General features: G+C 50.8%; 1 protein-coding gene across 2 annotated transcripts in view; it reads right to left on the bottom strand.

The window, feature by feature from the left end:
- SMC2 (structural maintenance of chromosomes 2) overlaps window positions 1–19,383 on the bottom strand; it is a 482,587-nt gene that overhangs the window by 287,594 nt on the left and 175,610 nt on the right. For both annotated transcript variants that reach the window (XM_085641249.1, XM_085641248.1), the window contains exon 14: window positions 13,589–13,708. In XM_085641249.1, the coding sequence (XP_085497375.1) occupies window positions 13,589–13,708 (120 nt within the window). The remainder of the gene's footprint in view (window positions 1–13,588; window positions 13,709–19,383) is intronic.

The raw sequence follows: 19,383 nt of genomic DNA, 5'->3' as shown, positions 1-19,383 counted from the left end.
TAGGGCATTGGAGTTCGCCATGCGCCAGTGCATTGCCGCATTTCTCTCAACCTTTCTCCCGGTGAGGTCCATCCTTCTGCTCTCCTTGTCGGGAGGCGGCCCGGAGGTTGCCGGTACATGTGCCCTTTTCCTGGCCGTGGACGCAATGATGGAGTCAGCTGTGACTGATCTTTTGATATATGGCGGGCCCTGTGAGGAGTGCTTGTATTTCTTCTCTGTTCTGGGAGTGATGGATCTGCAAGTTCCTGGGTCCTTGAACGCCTCCTTCCCTTGGTTCATTACGCTTTGGAGCATGGGGAGGAACGGGCTCCTAGTCTGGATGGGGAGCAGTGTTTCGAGTAGAAAATCTGCTTTCGGCTTCTCCTCGTCCAATTTCACGCCGAAGGCTGCTGCAGCGCTCTTGACGACCATGTTGTATGCCCCAATGTCGTCTGGCGGCGAAGACCTCGAAGGATAGGTCTCCACAAGCTCTTCGGGATTTTCGGCGTCGATGTCCTGCCATTCCAGCTCATGTGTCATCGACGGCGCCGAGCCGTAGATCGACTGCTGCTCCTCTTCCTCATCTTCTCCCTCATAGTAGGGGTCTTCTTCCTCAGGATCTCTCGACTGCTCTTCGGCGTCGAACTCTTCCTGTTCTTCGATCTCGACGACATCCGTCGACGGTTACGTCGGGATTTTGAATTTTTTCATTTTCTCATTGAACTCCTTCTTCCTCTGAAGGATGCTCTTCATTTCCGCCTCGAGCCTTCTCCTTTTCTTCTCCATTTCGGAGGCATGTTCTGCGTCGAGCGCTGGTCTTTTCGACGGAGCATGCGTCGACGCGGCCTTGTCCTTTGTCGCCGAACGCCCCACCTCATGGGCCTGCTTCGACGAACTGTTTCTCGGCGGCCTTCGGCACCTCGGAGTTCTTCTCGAAGGATCCGCTGGGCCTTTCGTCCTTGGATCCACTCGCGGTCGTCGAAATTTTCGGCGCTGGTGTTCCTTTCGAGGACTTTGACTCTGTTTTTCGAGAGTCACTCTCAGATTTTCAGGGCCCTTTCGGGGGTTTCGTACTCGACGTGTCTCCTACCTGGTCAGGCGTTTTCTTATCGATCTCTGCGACCGTGAAGACATCAGGTCCCTCGGCGATGTTGTCTTCATAGTCGGTGGAGAGGCCCAGTTCGTTTAGCGACGGGGCCTTACCTTTGCCTTCCATGTTGAAGTTGGCTCTCCTCTACCTTTCTCTCACCCGGAGTGTCTTCGGTGTGTCGGCGGAACAGGCGTTGCAGTCCTTGCTCTCGTTGTCGATCGGCAGGCAAAGGTTGCAGAACGGATGTTGGTCCTTTTGCGCGTATTTGTGGTGGCAGTTACGGCAGAATTTAAAGGGTGTCTTGTCCATTGCGCTCAGAGTCTGAGTGCGCATTTTCCGATGGGCGTCGAAGATTGAGGATCTCCTCCTTCTTCGTTGTCCCAGCTGTATGCTCTTCCTCTCTGTAGTCTTCTATAAATTCTCCTTCGATGAAACTAGTGTATTTTTCTTCTTCTTCCTTCGTTAAAACTCTGGAGCTTCTCGATGACGATCCAGACCCAACGGTGGAAAAAAGAATCTGAAGATGGCGCACCAAGGTGGGACTTCCGCAGGAAGCACGACGACGTCACGAGAGGTACACCAAATGGTGGGACGTCGACGCCCACCTGGGCTACAAAAAAAATACAAAAAAAAAAAACAAAGACTACGAATCCGGACCCCACCACCAGATCGCGGAATAATGCACAGTATAGTGAATCCAGAAAGATTCACACTGCAAAACTGACTGGCAGGAGGCGCTAGAGTCCCCGAGGTTGGTGGCACGGTCCTCTAAGCTGTGCCTTATACAACTCAAAGTGCTTCACAGGACATATTTTACCAGAGTGACATTACGCAAGATAGGGAAGACCAATGACCAATTCTGCCTGCGATAATGTGGTGACATAGGCACCTTTTACCACACACTTTGGGAACTGCTCGCGCCAGGATACTCGCGATTAATTGAGCGTGCTATAAAACCTTTTATAACATATAACATAACATAATGTCCTGCAATTAAACTGTATTGGACAACAGTAATGCGCACTATCACACAGGTTAGCGCCAGTCCTGTACCGCCGAAGCCTAAACAATATCTCCTAAACATTTGGGAACCAACAGACATGAATCACACAGCCCAAGCTTGGGCAACCCTTGGTATGACAATAGCAAAACGGAATATTGCCAGACATTGGGGGGCAAGTACTGCCCCAATCCTTGGAGACTGGTGTAAAGATATGGACATGGCCATTGGGGGCTGAAAAAGCCACGTATGTTCAGAGGATGCCCCAAAAAATGGGAAAGAATGTGGGGTAAATGGAATACATTTAGGGGCGGTATTTGTACCCCATTGACTGTAGATCCAGTTTCGGAAGATGATGATCAATAGGAAAACTGTTTCTTCACTGATAAAAATTATAAGGTATGTCAGATGTGCTATTTACTTATGTTCTCAATATTGTATGATGGAAACTACAGTCTCATGGATGTGTCATGCTGCAAATATCACTATTGCAAGTCTTATCTTTAATAAAACGGTTTTAAAATGCACCTTCATGTATTTATTGTAACTTTGTGTTGTATACTTTGATGGTACTTGGCTACCGAATAAAGTTGATCACTACTACTGCGCTACAGTAACTCGCAGAGATTGCGCCTTTCAATAACACCAATGGGCTATTTTGTGGGAGCAACAAAACAATAACAACGTTTGTCACTGGTAAGTTTAGGAGAAAGACAAATATTAATAGCATTATCAGAATGTAATGTAAATTTGGCTGTCACATCTAACTGCACAGTATGGCTTTACGTCAACCATTCAATGAGGAAAGGTACAGCCTACGCATGGCCTTATGTACGAGTGGTCATATGAATTAATTGTGAAATTAGTAAATAAATCCAGGACAACCAGCATTTTGGTCACAGTCTACAGACTCAAGTAGTCTTCAGAACCTTGATGGTTCCACCATTTTGGCAATGTAGAAAAATAGTACCAATTCACAAAAAAAGGCAAACTTCTTGCCAATAGCTTTACCGAATGTCGTAAGCAAGCTATAAAGTGCTCTCCTTATACAAGGAAGAATGGACAGCCAATAAGGATAGAATACCGTATGTACAGACTGATTTTCATAAAGGATCCTCAACTGCAGACAGTGTCAATACATTGTTTGTGCTGGTTTTAAATGAGACCAACAAAAGACTGCAATTTAATTATTTATTTCTATTTATAGATTACAGTGCAGCGTTCAACAAGACTGATCATTTCCTTTTATGCGGCACGCTGGAGAAAACGTGCTTAGATCTGCCCTTTATCCATGACAATAGACTTACCCTCAGAGAAATGTGTCTAGGGTCAGACAAACACTAATGGTTCTCGGACTAAACAGATTAATGCCAGCATTGAAATAGAATATGGAAACAGGGGTGCATGTTAGACCCAAGTTTTTTAATGTTTGTGGTGGACCGAGCCACTCATCTTTAGAAGGGGGGGAGTAGGTAAACAAGTTATTACGAAGCAAGAATAGCTTGCAAGCGCGATCCACATTCACTCGGCGAACCTCAGTCCAAGTGCGCCTGTAGTGAAGAAGTGGTAGGGACCACTGGGAAAGCGGCCCCTACCGCTTGTTTACCTGGTCGAAGCAGCCATTCAAGTTTTGATTGCTTGGTGAGTCATAATTTACAACTACGAGGGACGCATGTTTTCAGTGCCCATTTGTTCCCTTTTTGCACCAGCCTCGGCACCCGCAGCAACTCAGTTTCCTTTGTGGAAAGTTGCTTATGTCAGTTTTTCGACTTTAAATTGGGTAATTCTGGTACCGCATTTCCTGAGGAGGCCATACTTGGAGGACAAAACGCGTCTACTTTCCTCATTCAGGACCAACACCATTCATCCGAAGGAAACAAACGAACCTACTTGGTATTAGACCATACAATTAATGGTGGACTCAATTTACAAGTATTTTCAGTTGGTCTATAATGAATCAGTGCTGGTTCCTGTAGACTGTTTCTTCATTGGTGCCCAAAAAGGGGCTTTTGCATCATTCTCTCGCGGATACCACTTTCACCCATTATATATTTCTTTGGGAACTTCCAGTGTTGATAATTATGTTTTGCGATTCATTATCTATTTGTTTAGAAACATTAACTGACTAAGTAAATGGGCTGAATAAGAAAGTACCTCTTAGCCTCGAGGACTGAGTAAATTCTTTGCGGTGGAGAGGGCCCACAGGGTTCCTGGCGGCAGACCGAAGGTCGGAGCTCCCCCGCGGCCCCTTATTGCCCGTATCTTCAACTTTCGGGACAGGGATGCGATTTTGCAAGCTTCCAGATTGCAAGGGCCGCTTAAGCTGGAGAACATGGAGGTGAACTTTTATCCTGATTTCACGCAGGCGGTCCAGAAGCAGAGACTGAGTTTCATGGGCGTCAAGCGGCGGCTTCGAGACATGAACTTAAAATACGCAATGCTTTTCCCGGCCAGGCTGCGTGTGGAGGCTGATGGTCGCACTCACTTTTTTGACCGTCCTGAGACGGCCGGGGACTGGTTGGACATTTTGTCTGGGGGACATGATCGGGATGGGACGGGGGCAGCGGGAGGGGAGTGCCCCCCGGACCGGGTATGAGGTATTGACACTGGGGCTCATTCCTGATGATGCCACTTTTCGGCCAAGCTTAGGGTCTCTTGACTGTTGTGTCTTGTTCCCCCTCCATCGGAGGTTGTGCTGTGTCTCGAGGGAGTTCTCTTTCCTCCTCTAGGGGGTCTTTGTAGTTTAGTTTACACAGGGGCGACAGGCACACTGCAAGTTGGGGGGGCTGTTTGGGCTCATGCAGGGGTGCAGGGAGGGGGGAGTTTTGTTGGGGATGTTGGGTTGGGGTTGGGTATTGTTTATTTGTACCACAAGGCAGAAGTATTGTTGTGCTATCTCCAAAGTGCTCTCCGGGGGGAGACTGATCAGTTTTGGCTATGATGGGGGGTAGGGGACTGAGCCTTTTGTCCTGGAATGTTAATGGACTGGGGGACAGGATAAAACGGGGGGTGGTCCTGCAGTTCTTAAAATGGATTTCACCCGACATTGTATTTCTGCAGGAAACACACCTCATTGGAAATTCCTTTCGTGCCATGAACAGACAGGGCTATCGCCTTGTAGCTCACTCGGGCTTCACATCTGGTTCGAGGGGTGTGGGCATTATGGTTAAAACCTCGCTCCCGTTGGAGGTTGATGAGGTGCTCCATGATGATAGGGGACGATATACGGCTCTCGTGGGTAGACTGGAGGGTAAAGTGATTGTTTTGGTTTCTGTTTATGTCCCGCCAGGGTTGCAGACGACTACTTTTGCTGATTTGGGGCGCCTTCTTCTTGGCCTGCCGGAGGGGATTCTAGTGGTTGGGGGGGATTTTAACGCGGTAATTTCCGGAACTGAGGATCGTCACCCGCCCAGGGATCTCCCCCGCGCCCAAGCTTGGTTATCTGGCCTCTTGGATACCCTGGGGCTGGTGGATTGTTGGCGGCTGAAACACCCTACGCAGATACAATACACCTTTCATTCCGGGGCTCATGGTAGTCTTTCGAGGCTTGACTATGTTCTGATGCCAGCAGCACAGGCGGGGAGGGTTGGGGAGGTGCGACATCTGGCTCGGGGTATTTCAGATCACTCCCCGCTCCTGTTGCACTTCGACATTGTCCCGAGGGGGGAGGGGAGGGTGGTCCCGATCAACCCCTGGTACCTGCGTGACCCCACAATTTGCGCAGATTTGGTTAAATCTCGAGCGATATTTTGAAGACAATGTGGGGTCTGTGTCGTCTGCTGTTTCTTTGTGGGAGGCGTTCAAGACGGTACTCCGGGGGGAGGCCCTATCCCTCATTTCCCATTCCCGGAGGCGCGAGCGGGAGGAGGTGACCCGTATCGAATCGGAGATAACTGAGTTGGAGGGTGATCTGGAGTGTGGGGTCACGGACGACAAACTGCATGCTCTCAGACTCAGACAGGCGGACTACAAGGCCCTGGTCACGGAGGCAGCCAGGGGCCTGAGTAGAGAGCAACAGGGGCGACTGTATGATGTGGGTGATAAGGCTGGTAAACTGATTGCGTGGTTGGATTAAAAGGAGAGAGCGAGTCGAGTTGTCCCGTCGATTGAGAGATTGGATGGTGTGTGTGTCACTGAGCCGGAGGAAATTGTTGACTGTTTCGCTGAATATTTCCGTGGGGTGTATTCCCCGGTATCTTCCCGCTCGGAAGAGGATTCCCATGACCTGCTTAAAGACATTGCGCTGCCTTCCCTTTCGGAGGAGGATAAATTGTTGTTGGACGCGGCTCCGACATCTGATGAGATTGCCCTCGCCATACGTTCGGTCGCCTCTGGCAAGGCCATGGGTCCTAATGGCCTTCCCATCGAATTGTACAAATTACGACCGGATACGCTGGCTCCGCATCTCCGTGATATGTTCCTCGCGGCCCGGTTGGCGGGTTCCCTCCCGCTGGACCAGCGTCTTGCCACTATTGTGGTTATTCATAAGGAGGGGAGGCCGCGGGATCGGGTCACGTCTTACAGGCCCATCTCGCTGTTGACTGCGGAGCCGAAAATTCTCGCCAAGGTGCTGGCTAATCGGCTGGTTGGCGTGGTGTGCGATCTGATCCATCAGGACCAGTCCGGCTTTATCCCTCATCGCAACACCGCGCTCAACCTGCGGCGTCTGCATGGGGTGCTCGCGAGGGTCCCATTCATACGAGAACCAGCCATTTTGGCGTCCTTGGACGCCACTATGGCGTTCGACACGCTTGAGTGGCCATATATTTGGGCGACGCTGGCTAAGTTTCGGTTTGGCCCGGGATTCATTGGCTGGGTGAAATTGTTGTACTCCGGACCGCTGGCGCAGGTGGCGGTGAATGGTAGAGTATCGGCTCCTTTTGAACTGGGCAGGGGCACGCGGCAGGGCTGCCCGCTGTCGCCGCTCCTCTTTGCGCTTGCCTTGGAGCCCCTGGCGGAGTGGCTGCGGTGGCACCCTTCGATTCGTGGTCTCCGATGGACCCCCCGAGTATGAGGATCGCGTCTCCCTTTACGCGGACGATATTCTTTTGTACCTTGCTTCCCCGCGTGAATCATTGATTGTGTTAGTGGATGTGTTGCGTTCATTTGGCCGCAACTCCGGCTTAGTCATCAACTGGGCTAAATCCTGTGTGTATGTCCTCTCGGGGGAGGCTCCTATCCTTCCGCGGGGTTGTCCTATCCAGGTTGCTCCGCAGGGATTTAAGTACCTGGGTATCTTTATCACCCTGGACGCTGCGGCCCGATATAAACAGAACTCTCTCTCCCCCCCCTCCAGCGCCTGAAGGAGGATGTGGCACGTTGGAGGCGCTTGCCGCTCTCGCCGCTCGGCCGTGCGGCACTGTTTAAGATGATGTCGTTGCCACGTTTCTTATACGCTCTACAAAACACGATGGACGTCGTCCCGGCGCGCTACTTTCGGGAGGTGGAGGGTCTGCAGCGTCACCTGTTTTGGGATGGGAGGCCGCGTATCGCTCTCGCTAAGCTGACGCTCCTGTGGTATGACGGGGGGTCGCCCTCCCAGACATCAAACGGTATTACTGGGCCTCCCAGCTGGCTGCGATAAACCACGGCCTTTATGGGCCCGCCCTTAACCCGGCTTTTGAAATGGACAAATTGTTACTGCCGGGTGGCGACTATAATCGTGCGCTCTACTCTAGATCGCTCGACGCACGCCTGACGGGTCCTACGCGGGTCGCGGTACGGGTGTGGCACGCGGCAAACTTGGCGATGGGGTGGAAGGATCGGTTGACCCGGGCGACGCCACTGTGTGCATCTGAGCGATTGGGCTGCTTGTGGACCTCGAAAGGCTTTGAGAAGTGGGACACGATAGGCATCAGTAGGGTGGACGGTCTCTGGACGAGGGGGGGGATTCAAAAACGTTCGATGTGCTGCAGACGGAATTCCAGTTGCAGGACAGGGAGTACTTCCGGTATGTACAGGTTCGTCACGCGCTGTGTTCTGTATTCCCGGATGTGGCGGCCATCCCGGAGTGCTCCCCTCTGGAAGATAGAGTGCTAGATGGGCATTTACCGGATGGCACTCTCTCATTGATTTATAAAAAGCTCATCAACGATCGCTCGGGACTGCTGACTGGCCTTCGTGAGGCATGGGTTGCCGATGGATTGGAGCTGGATGACGAGGACTGGGTGTCTGCGGTGGCCTCCCCGAAAGAGGTGGCCATACCGGCCCGCCTTCGTTTCGTCCAGCTCAAAATACTCCACAGGGTCTACGTTACGGGGCCGGGTCTGATCCATACTTTGTGGGAATGCCCGGAGGTGGCGCGATTCTGGCGTGGTGTACATGCGGTGTTGCAGGCGGTCACGCATGTGACGCTGTTTCCCGAGGCTAGGAGATGTCTGCTAAATGTGTGGGAGCCGACTGACTACACGGTGCCACAGACGTGGTGGGTGACTCTGGGATATATGGTGGCCAAGCGTGACATAGCTCAATTGTGGGGCTCCCAGAGGTCCCCAACGGTCTCGGTGTGGAAGGACAACATGGATTGGTGTATGTTTCGGGAGAAGGTAGTGTATGTGGCGAGAGGTAAGCCTGGGAAATGGGTGAAAGTGTGGGGCCCCTGGAACTCCTATCGTGGCGGGATTTGTACCCCGCCGCGGACGCCTGATTTGGCAGTGGCCCAGTCTCCCTAGTCTGCTTGTTACCTTGGTTCTGGGTATCGTGTTCACTTTGTTTCTGTCCTGGCCCGTCCCCCCCCCTATTCCTGTGGATCGGTAGCATAATGCTGCTTTGACTTTTGCTGCCTTGTGGATTTGTTTGTAGTTTTATAAATAATGGAACCGCCATGTGGGGCTCCGGTCGGTGTGGCCGCCTACGTTTTCTTCGACTTCTGGGACCTTTATCACTTGCCGCTGTGTTTAATAATTGTGTTTTATGCTTCCACTGTTTGCTAGCGGCCGGCCTGAAGGTTGTAGGCCCATCCTTGTATATCTTTTGCATTCTGTAATAAAGGTTTCAAAAAAAAAAAAAAAAAAAAAAAAAAAAGAACGTACCTCTTTTGTCAATGTTTCTTTCTTCTTGCACAGCACTATATTAATTAATTTTATTAACTTTTCGACATATGTTAAAATATGATTAAACTACACTAGGCAAGTGATTGCGCCAGATGCCAAAAAACTTAGATAGCTGGATCCTCTAAAAATGTGCTGTTTATCACGCAGGAGCCACTTACCCTTCTTTTGACGCTTATGTGTGGTATATAGCCCAGGCTCCAGACGGTTATATGGGCTCTCCATCCTTTTATTGTATATACTCATGTTGAGAAGGCAATTTTTTCCCCTCGTTTTGGAGGAAGTTGCATACCTGTGTTATTCTATGCTATGACCTTGTAAATCTGGAAAAAATGCCTACTGGTCCCCAAAGATTACAGAACCCTGTAAGCGATAAAGCAAAACCTATTTATAAGCATACCAAAGTTACATCCATCGACATACGGAAAAAACAAATGTAATTGGCTCACCGATGGGTGTAAATTAGATTGGTTATTATAGACTACTTTTGAAACTGGAGCACGCATCTTTTTGCATGATCATCCCCAAAGTTTTGGATTGGCGGTGCTGGTTTTTCGACTCAGAGTGCACCGAGACCTGCTAACCAGACCGCAGTGTTAGTGCTCTAACGCTTTACAAAGTGTATGTTGAATTGGCTAATCCCAATTGGAATAAGTTAACTTGCTTACAAATTCCTAGTATATGGCGCCAAGGGTACCCAGGGCAGAGTGTCCCCCAGGACTGCAGCACTGGTCGTGTCACCCTGTGTTTCACAAAAGTACAAAATGGCTCCCAGTCTGCCACTGCAGCCTGGAAGAGCAGTTTTAAAATGCTAGCTCGACATTGCCATTTAAACCAATGGCAAAAAGACGACACTTTCCTTAACAATAAATGTAAATCTCCACTATGGAAGGCCTATCAAGCCTTAAGGCAGGCAGTTGTGTATTCTTAAGAAGGACATACATTTTTATATGTCCTAACAGTAAAAATCCAAAATTGTTTACTCTTGCCAATACGGGGGCCCACTGGCTAGTATAAAGTTACACACTGACCCTTCAGCTGTGCTAACTTCCAAATGGGCCTACCAAAATAAGGTATCAAATTATTTGTGGCATTAAACCAGACTTTATGCCCAAGTCGTATTTAAGGTCACTATTAAGCAAAGGCAACTCTTGGAAAGTTGCCAGAGTGCCCAGCTTTTTTCCAGTGACCACTCGCAGTTGCTGGCCACCAGACAGCCTTCTCCCCTCCTGGGGAGTAGTGTGAACAACTCCCCAACCCTAGAACAATAGATTCCCGCTGCAGAAGGAGTTGTTACCGCCCCCTCGCAGGAGGCCACAGTGTTGGTCCAAAGGCCAAGATTCACAGGAGAAGCCACCTTTGATGGTAAAATGGCATCCACGCTGGAGGGGCGCTGCCTCTGTATACTGATGGACACGCTGGCGATGAGAACAGAGGGGAAACCAGTTGCCAAAACGTTTTTTCCTTGGACTATCAAGACAAAGACCAGCTATCCCAACTGCATGAAGAAAGTAGCGACATAGATGAAAGACAACTGCCTCAAGCTGAGCACTGACAAGACGGAAGTCCTGATCTTTGCCAGACACCTCCCTCTGGAACGACTACTGGTGGCCGATGGTGCTCGGTCCCACCCCCATGCCGAAAGACCACGCACACAACCTTGACATCGTACTTGACAGCCAACTTTCCATGAGACGCAAAGTCAACACCGTCGCATCTGCATGCTTCAACACCATCCGCATAGTCCGAAAATCTTCAGGTGGCTCCTCCACCAGCACCAAGAAAACGGTGACACAAGCCCTCATCACTAGCCGACTCTGTTACGGCAACACACTATGCCGGCACAACCTCCGAACTCATGCCAAGACACCAGATGATACAGAAAGTAGCAGCCAGGCTAATCCCCAATCTGCCCAAGAGAACAAGTCACCTCAAAGACCTCCACTGTCTCCACGTTCACAAGAGATGCCAGTTCAAGTGCCAGACTCACACATCCAAAACACTCCACAACATTGGACCACAAGACATGAACTACTGCCAGACCTTCCACCAACCCCCCCACCCCGAAACCTGCGCTTCGCACACCTCGCCCTAGCACAGACACCACTCATCCACCGCCCCGGAGGAAGCTTCTTTTCTCACCTCGTCGGCAAAGCCTGGAACACCCTCCCTCTCCACCTACCTACTTCGCCCTAGTTCAACCTCTTCAGGAAGGGACTCAAGACCTGGCTCTTCGACTGAGACTGGCAGCACAGCTCCTGGATAGCCCCCAGAGGGATAAGCAGCTCTTTACAAATACATTTTTGATTGATTGCTCCCACTCTAGGGTGGGCTACCACACTTCTAACAGTGAAGGAAGGGTTCAGACATTGTGGGAGTGGGCAGAATAAAGCAGTCTGGCATTGATAGATGTCCCACATAGCTGGAAGTCGTCATTAGGCGGTAGGGTTCCTAGTAGTCCATTGTCTAGCGACCACATCTTTCCCCCAGGGCACATTCTGGGCATAAATATGGCACCCTGAATCTCAGATCACCGCTAGATTGGAGAAAGGACAGAGGAAGGACTGCCCTGCTGACCCCTGGATGGACTTGGCAAGAGAGGCTGCACCAACTGCTGGACTGCACCTGCTGCTTCTTGGGCTAGTAAAGAGAGAACTGTGCCTGGCACTTGGAAAAGACGCTCCAGACAAAAAAGGTTGACACCAAGAGTCAGTTGGCTGACTATGTTCTAGCACCAGTGTCATAAAAGCTAACATAGCTTGAACCATCAGTAGCCACTTCTAAAGAAAAAACAGACCGCCGGAGAGCAGCCATGAAGATCACCCCTAGGTGCTTTAATGTTGCACCGGTGTCTGCCGGACAAAGGAGAGTTGCAAGAGTACAAATTGTTCACCCAAGGAGGACACTAGCCTGTGCTAAAGGAAACCGCAGGACCTACTATGAGCAGAGACTGGTAGCCCAGCTGTCACTGGACTTCAACCTCAAGGAGGAATTTGAGAGACACCGATTCCTGTGGTCAAAGTCGCCACACCGCTCCCTTGGACCCAGGAAAAACACCAGGAAGACCCCTGTCGACCACACAGCACCCAGAGCATCCTGTATCCTCAGAATCAGGTCCACTCCACTGAAGACTACGGCAGTCTTTGGGTGAAGTATATAACTGGACTTGAGACTGCTTTGGTGACCAAGTAACTGTCCTGATATTCCTTATTTGCCACCCGGACCTTCTCCCTGTCAGACTTGGTCACCCAGATTGGGCCAGAGTAGCCAAACACAACTCTTCAAAACTTTTCAAACTTCACATTTACCAATGCTTGTTTGCTATTGTTTGGTGCTTCTATATACTTAGCACTAATTCCTTTGTTTAAGCCTTGCTGCTCAAAGCCACAGCTACCCCGGGTTGAGCAAGAGGTTTCACTAACAAGCCTGACTAAACTCTAGACTGTTTTGTGACTGTATTGCAGGGTGAGGACTCTCAACCTCACCATATAATACATCACAATCCTCACAACGCACCTTATGAATCTTTCATGTATGAGGAAAAAGATTTTACAATAATTTGAAACAATCCAAAAGGTTATTTTCTGCTCAGACGATCACACAGTTATTAAAAACAATTCATGTCCAAGCAGTATCAGCACTGTTGCATTGCTCAGTAGTGTTCAGCCAGAATTACAGAGGCACAATGGACTGAATTGAAGGCTATGGATTGCATAAAATAGTACAGGTCAGTTTAAAAATCCCACTATACTTCGTAAGACTGAAGGAGGCTACCTATTATAGGAGACAGAAAATAGCCCAATAGACTCACTAACTGCACTAATTTGGAAAGAGTTTGGCAAAATGGACAGAGGCTTAAAAAATATCCTGCAGTCATACTTAAACAGCACAATTGTAAGGTTTCTTGGCACAATTTAGAACTTCCTAAAAGTGCTATAAAGATCACCTGTAACAAGTAAGTTTCCAGTCAGATAAAAGTAAACAACTAGAATTGCTATATTAAGGAAGGAGTGCACTTGACAGTAGAGCTGTTTGATGTATGGACGTAGTAATGAAATTTCTGATGTAATAGGATATCTTAATTTGAATGTGGGGTATTTAGAAGTCCCCAACTAATTTTTAGATTCTGTGACGAATGCCATTTGCAACACCAGCACTTTCATCTTTTACATTTGTTCTCGGTTGTCATTATTCATATCTTCTTGACCAGAACATGGATTTTGTTTAATGTTTTGATATAGTACATACTTTGATAAATGACCAGCATAAGTGGGATTTTACAAAAATCGTCAAATAGCTATAATTAACCTTACACAATTGAATCCGATTAGTCAATTACCCTGCCTGATAAACGTGGTCAGCTATGAACTACCACGAAAAATCAAACCAGACATAACACACAGCAACGTATAAATTATTTTGCAATTTAAAATACAAATGCAAGGTTTACTTACAAAAACAAACACTTACCAAGTTTTTGGCTGCTTTAATCGTGTCAGCACCTAGACATCTGGCAGATATTTTGTTCAATGGAATTATAGTGTATCGTCTCTTAAGGTCTCCTTTTTCCAACAGTTTCTTACCAGTAACCTGAAATTAAGAATAGAAAAACCCACACTATTTAAGGCTGGTTATTATAAACCCCCAGCCTCCCATGTTAAGGGAATATATATATATATATATATCAACTCGAACAATGTGTGATGCACAATGACTAATAATTAGTCTTACAATATAGGAAAAAAGTTATTCAGCTTTGATAATTTTTGTTTGGTTAGATACAGAATTACGCTCAACTGATACTTTACATTTTCTTTTAATCTAGCCAGATTCGGTGCTATCACCATATGTTTTTTTGCTTTTCAACCAAAGATGTTTGTAGTCTAATGTGTGAAGGGTTCTGATTAAGAGCATTAAACTAGACTTAAATTAATTACGCAGAACCAGCATCAAACTATGTGACCTGAAGCAAAGGCTTATTTAGGACTATACGGGTGAGAATAAGATACATACAAAAACACTTTGTATACTTTTATTATTTTCGCGAACTTTAATTGCAAAAGGTTCTAATGCTAAATCAAATAACAAGGAAAGGGGATTGCTTTGTCTGGTGCCTTTGTCGTACGAGTTACTTACCTCCGGTAACGATGCATCTGGTAGGGATGATTCTAGCCGCAGATTCCTTCACGTAGAATTATCCCCAGGCGCGAGACTGGATCCGGAAACTTTTTGCCACAGCATCCCTGAGCGCCGGGGGCGGGGCGACATCAGACGACTCTGCCCAGGCGTCGTCCGTGTACGTGACGTCAGTGAGGTCACAAAGAATGGGACCAGTTCCAAGACCGGCAGTGACAACAAACCTCCAAGCCACCCCAACCTAGAGGGCAACCACCCACAAGGGCAAGACAAGGCCAGAGGACCCTTAAGCAGAGGATAGCAATTGAAGGAGGGGAGGGGGGACAGGGAGAGAAAGCAATCCCCCCCAAACCGAGAGTAGCCAGAGCAGCAGGGCACCGGCGCACCAGAACCCCATCCTCCAAAGGAGGAATGAACTGCCCCCAGATGGAGCCACCCGTCAAGAACAAGGAAGGCACTCACAGGAGACAGCTCCCCACTGGGAGGAGAGTACCGAAGACCAACCCAAGGGCCCTCGCAGAATAGGGGAGGAAGGGCAGGCCGTGAAGGAATCTGCAGCTAGAATCGTCTCTACCAGATACATAGTTACCGAAGGTAAGTAACTCGTACATCTGATAGAGACTACTAGCCGCAGATTCTTTAACGTAGAATAGATACCCTAGCAATAACCCCTGGGAAGGAGGGTCTGCGACAGGACCCCACCAGGTAGAACCTCGCCCCTGCCAGGCCAAGGGAACCCCCACAAGCAGGACCCCACCGACCCCAAGGGGATGAAGGAGTGGGAGAGAAGGCTGAAGAGGCTTGTACACTCACAGCAGAGGAGCCAAGGGCAAGGACTGAGAGGCCAAAGCACCCCACTGCCCCACAAGGCAACATAGCTTCCGCCCAATGCCAAGACAGGAAAAGCGGAAGAAAAAGAAGTAGAAGCCTAGAGGGCCCGAGGAAACTAGGGAAGAGAAGGTGAACCCACTCCAGATGGAGAACAGCCTGCCAGCCAGAACAGCACCGGCAGTCAAAGCCAGAAGCAAGACGAACAGCTCGCGGCCCCAGGAAAGCTGAGTAGGCGACACCCTGCAAGGGAGACACAGGATCATCCCAGACCTCCGGACAGGAGCAGGGAGAGGAGGAGATGCCCGGGCCACCACTACAAGTGGCCACGCACACGACCACAGGAAGCAAAAGCAATCTACTTAAACGCCATAGAGAACAGGCACCCGAAGGCGGCCAGAACCCTCTAGCAGAGCGCAAGCCAAATGACAGCTACCACTACCCCACATAGGGTACGATAAGTCTCAAGATAAGGGAACCCTCTTTGGAAAAACTTCCGCAGCAGAGGAAAAAACAAAAGAGCCACGGGGAAAAAAATACCCCCGCTGAAGGCTTGACAAGCGCGACCCAAGCAAAGCAGAAGGCCCAATCTCAGGCCCAAGCCTGCGCAACAACTCCTGCAGAACCACACACAATCAACACAAGGGCCGTCCAGCAGCCAACAATGCCAAAGTCCCAAGGAAGGACGTAAACGGCCAGAAACAGACTGCACAGCCAGAACAGCCAGCCTAAGAAGGCCCAGAATCAACCCAACTCAGAAGCTCACTGAGGAGGGGACGGAGGAGGAGGAGGAGAAGGAGGATAAGGCAGAGGAGGATAAGGCAGAGGAGGATAAGGCGGAGGAGGATAAGGCTGAGAAGGAGGTTGGAGCCCTGCCAAGAGCCTTTGGATGGCGGTGTCGGCCTGGGCTTGGAACAACAGGCTGCCATCAAACGGAAGGTCGATAAGTCGCTCCCAAATATTCTCAGGGAATACTCCGTCCCTAAGCCAAGCATGGCGATGGAGAGCGACTGAAGAAGCCATGGCCCGGCCCAGCACCTCAGATGTCCAGAGCGGAGATATACGCCGCAAGCTCCTGGCCATCCAATGCATGATGCCGTAAAACCACCAGGCCAGACTCCTGGGACACTGCAGATCCCAGAGACTCAGCCGAGTCCCACAAACAGGAGGAAGCCCTAGCCAGCACACACAAGGTGTTATGGGCCCGCAGGGTCGCGCTGGTCGAGGCGAACATGTTGCGTCCCCATGTGTCCCGCCAGCGGGCCACTCGGGACGACGGAGTCAACAGTGGCGACAGGGAGGGACTGGCGGCTGAGGGGTGAAGGGAAAGACACGCCGGGTCACGTGGCGCCGGGAGGTGCTGGGCAGAAGATGCTGAGGCACCGGGTCCCCTAAGGCAGGACACCTCCAAGCCCCCGTCAGGGAAGAAAGGAGCGAACCTTCAAAGTGAAGTAAGAGTTCCCTCCCACCAGAGCCGTGGTGGAGGACCTCCAATAGATGGTCTGCCGGAAAGTGAGTCACCGGGTCACCCATGCGCAGGATGCCCACAGCCATGGACACCGCATGAGCGAAGGTCGCACCCACCTCCGTAGGGCCCTGCGGTGGAGAAACCAGCTCCTCTGTGGGCGACGGCTGCAAACTAAGGCGGCCGTCCCAGAGGCCAAGCGGGGCGGGCAAGGGCCAAACCTGGAAGTCAGAAGGAGGTGAAGAATGAGGGACCTGCCGCTCTTCCGACGAACACCTCTGCCCCAGGAAGGGCGGTGAGCCGCCCTTCGACGCCGGTGAAAAAGACACCATGCGGCGACCAGTCTCCGGGGAGGACGACACCAATATGCAGCCTGCCTCTGGAGAAGGAGAGTCCGAAGAAGAGTCCGCGGTACGACCCCTGCGCGGAGACGTAGAATCCGCTGCTTGAGGTAGGACGTCGGCACCAGCCGTCGTCACTGTACAAGGCACCTCCAAGTCAGCCCGCACCGGGGACCGGAGCAGAGACCGGAGTAGAGCTGGAGCCGCACTGGCCACGGGGCAGCGCCGGAGTGACGCCGACCCAACCCCCTCCGAGGCAGCCACATGCATGGGGTACGAGACGGGTCTGGGGAGTGGCACGAAGCCCTCCGCCAGCTGCGGCCCAGAATGAGGCGAAGATCGCTCGGCAACCCATGTAGCGGCGCCAGGGTCGATTCAACCTCCGACTCGCCCTCCGACGAGGCAACCGCCTGTGGTGAGAGACAAGAGGGGCCCGGAGAGGGGTCTTCCCTCATCCTCGACCCGGAGCGGGACGAGGAGGGTCCACTGATCCCTGTGGCTCCGCACGGTCCAGCTGCTGCCGACGCCGTAGCGGCGTCACCTCAGCCTTGGACAGGACCACCTTGTCAGAGGACCGAGAGGGGCTCAGGGATGCGACCCCGAACCCCGGTGACCTCCCGCGACACCACAGGGACCCCCGCAGGAGTTTGCGGCGCGGCAGAGACGCCGTGGCCTGAAGAAGGTGCCCCAGAGGAGTCGCACCCCAACAGTACCACATCCTCCAGGCCTGGATCCGAACCAGTCGGCGCTGGGGCCGGAGCCACCGGCGGCGCCGCAGACGGCCCTGCGCAGAGCGAGGGATCCACCGACGCCCCAGGAGGGGAAGGAGGAGAGACGCCAGCGAGGCCTGCAAAGCCGCCGCGTAGGCCTCCATTTGGACTCTCGACACCCCAACACCGGAAAACGGTGGATAGGACGACACGCAGGGCCGCATCACCCGCGGAGAGTCCACGCCCCCGGTAGGCCGGAAACCAGCCCCCGGGGACAAACTGCGACACTTACCCACCGGGGAGCGACGCTCACGCGACATCAGAGAAGGGCGAGGAGGGCGACCACGGCCGTATCTGAAGCCGTCCGCCAAAGCAGACCGAGGGGAGGACGTCAACCTGGAGAGAAGCGCCGAAAGAAGTTTCATCCGGCGCTCCCGCCGTGACTTCGGCTTCAACTGTTGGCACGCCATACAATCTGTGGTGCCGCGATCCTCCCCCAAACACCACATACAAATGAGGTGAGGGACCGTCACCGACATAAGATGCCCACAAGACGTGCAAGTCTTAAAGCCCAAAGGCATTCACACACTGTTCCATTCTAAAAGGAAATGGAAGAAAAAGGGCCTTAAACAGGCCCGCAGCAAGGATCGAATCCGTGTTGCACGCAGAAAAGGAAAAAACTGACGTAGGGGGAAACAAATTAATCAAACTAAAAATTAAGTTGCCACCAAAATTAATTCTAAAAGAACTTCATTTAATTCATTTTATTGCACATTTTCATAGTTTGTTCTGTAACAATGCTCAGGAGATGATCCAAATTGGTTTTACTAAACTAGATCAGGTTCATCATTAGTAAATCACTTTCTTTTTTAATGACATCATCTGGTTCATTATGAACGAGTTCCATGATCACGGACCCCAATATAGCAGCATATATTTTATTAATAGGCCCGGCATACAAGTTAAGGATATTGAACTGTAGCCGCCATTTTACATAGGGTCCGCCAGGGGGCTTAAAGTGTGCAATATAAGATTGCACACGGCTGAAATGCCAGAAACCGGTTCTAGGAAGCTTGTTTCCGGTCCAGGGAAGACATGGCTTGGCAGTTCGGGCTGGACTGTTCCCATGAGGCACAGGGTCAGACTGATTTGCATATGGCCATGTCTGAACTGGGGTGGCAGAGTGGGCTAAAGAACGGTGATGGATTAAACCCAGATCAGATGACTGGGGGTGAGTGCTTGCAATGTTCAACACTCCGTCCATCACTTCCTTTGGTTTTTGCTTTGTTCGCCATAAGTTGGCAGGGTATGCTCAGACGTGAGTCCCTTGCTCACTTTGCCACTGGATTCAAGCAAGCCTGGCTGAAGACGGCTGAAATGCCAGAAACCGGTTCTAGGAAGCTTGTTTCCGGTCCAGGGAAGACATGGCTTGGCAGTTCGGGCTGGACTGTTCCCATGAGGCACAGGGTCAGACTGATTTGCATATGGCCATGTCTGAACTGGGGTGGCAGAGTGGGCTAAAGAACGGTGATGGATTAAACCCAGATCAGATGACTGGGGGTGAGTGCTTGCAATGTTCAACACTCCGTCCATCACTTCCTTTGGTTTTTGCTTTGTTCGCCATAAGTTGGCAGGGTATGCTCAGACGTGAGTCCCTTGCTCACTTTGCCACTGGATTCAAGCAAGCCTGGCTGAAGACGGCTGAAATGCCAGAAACCGGTTCTAGGAAGCTTGTTTCCGGTCCAGGGAAGACATGGCTTGGCAGTTCGGGCTGGACTGTTCCCA

Source organism: Triturus cristatus, chromosome 2_2, assembly GCF_964204655.1.
Source record: "Triturus cristatus chromosome 2_2, aTriCri1.1, whole genome shotgun sequence".
Taxonomy (NCBI): Eukaryota; Metazoa; Chordata; class Amphibia; order Caudata; family Salamandridae; genus Triturus; species Triturus cristatus.
This window is presented reverse-complemented; position numbering and strand designations above follow the sequence as displayed.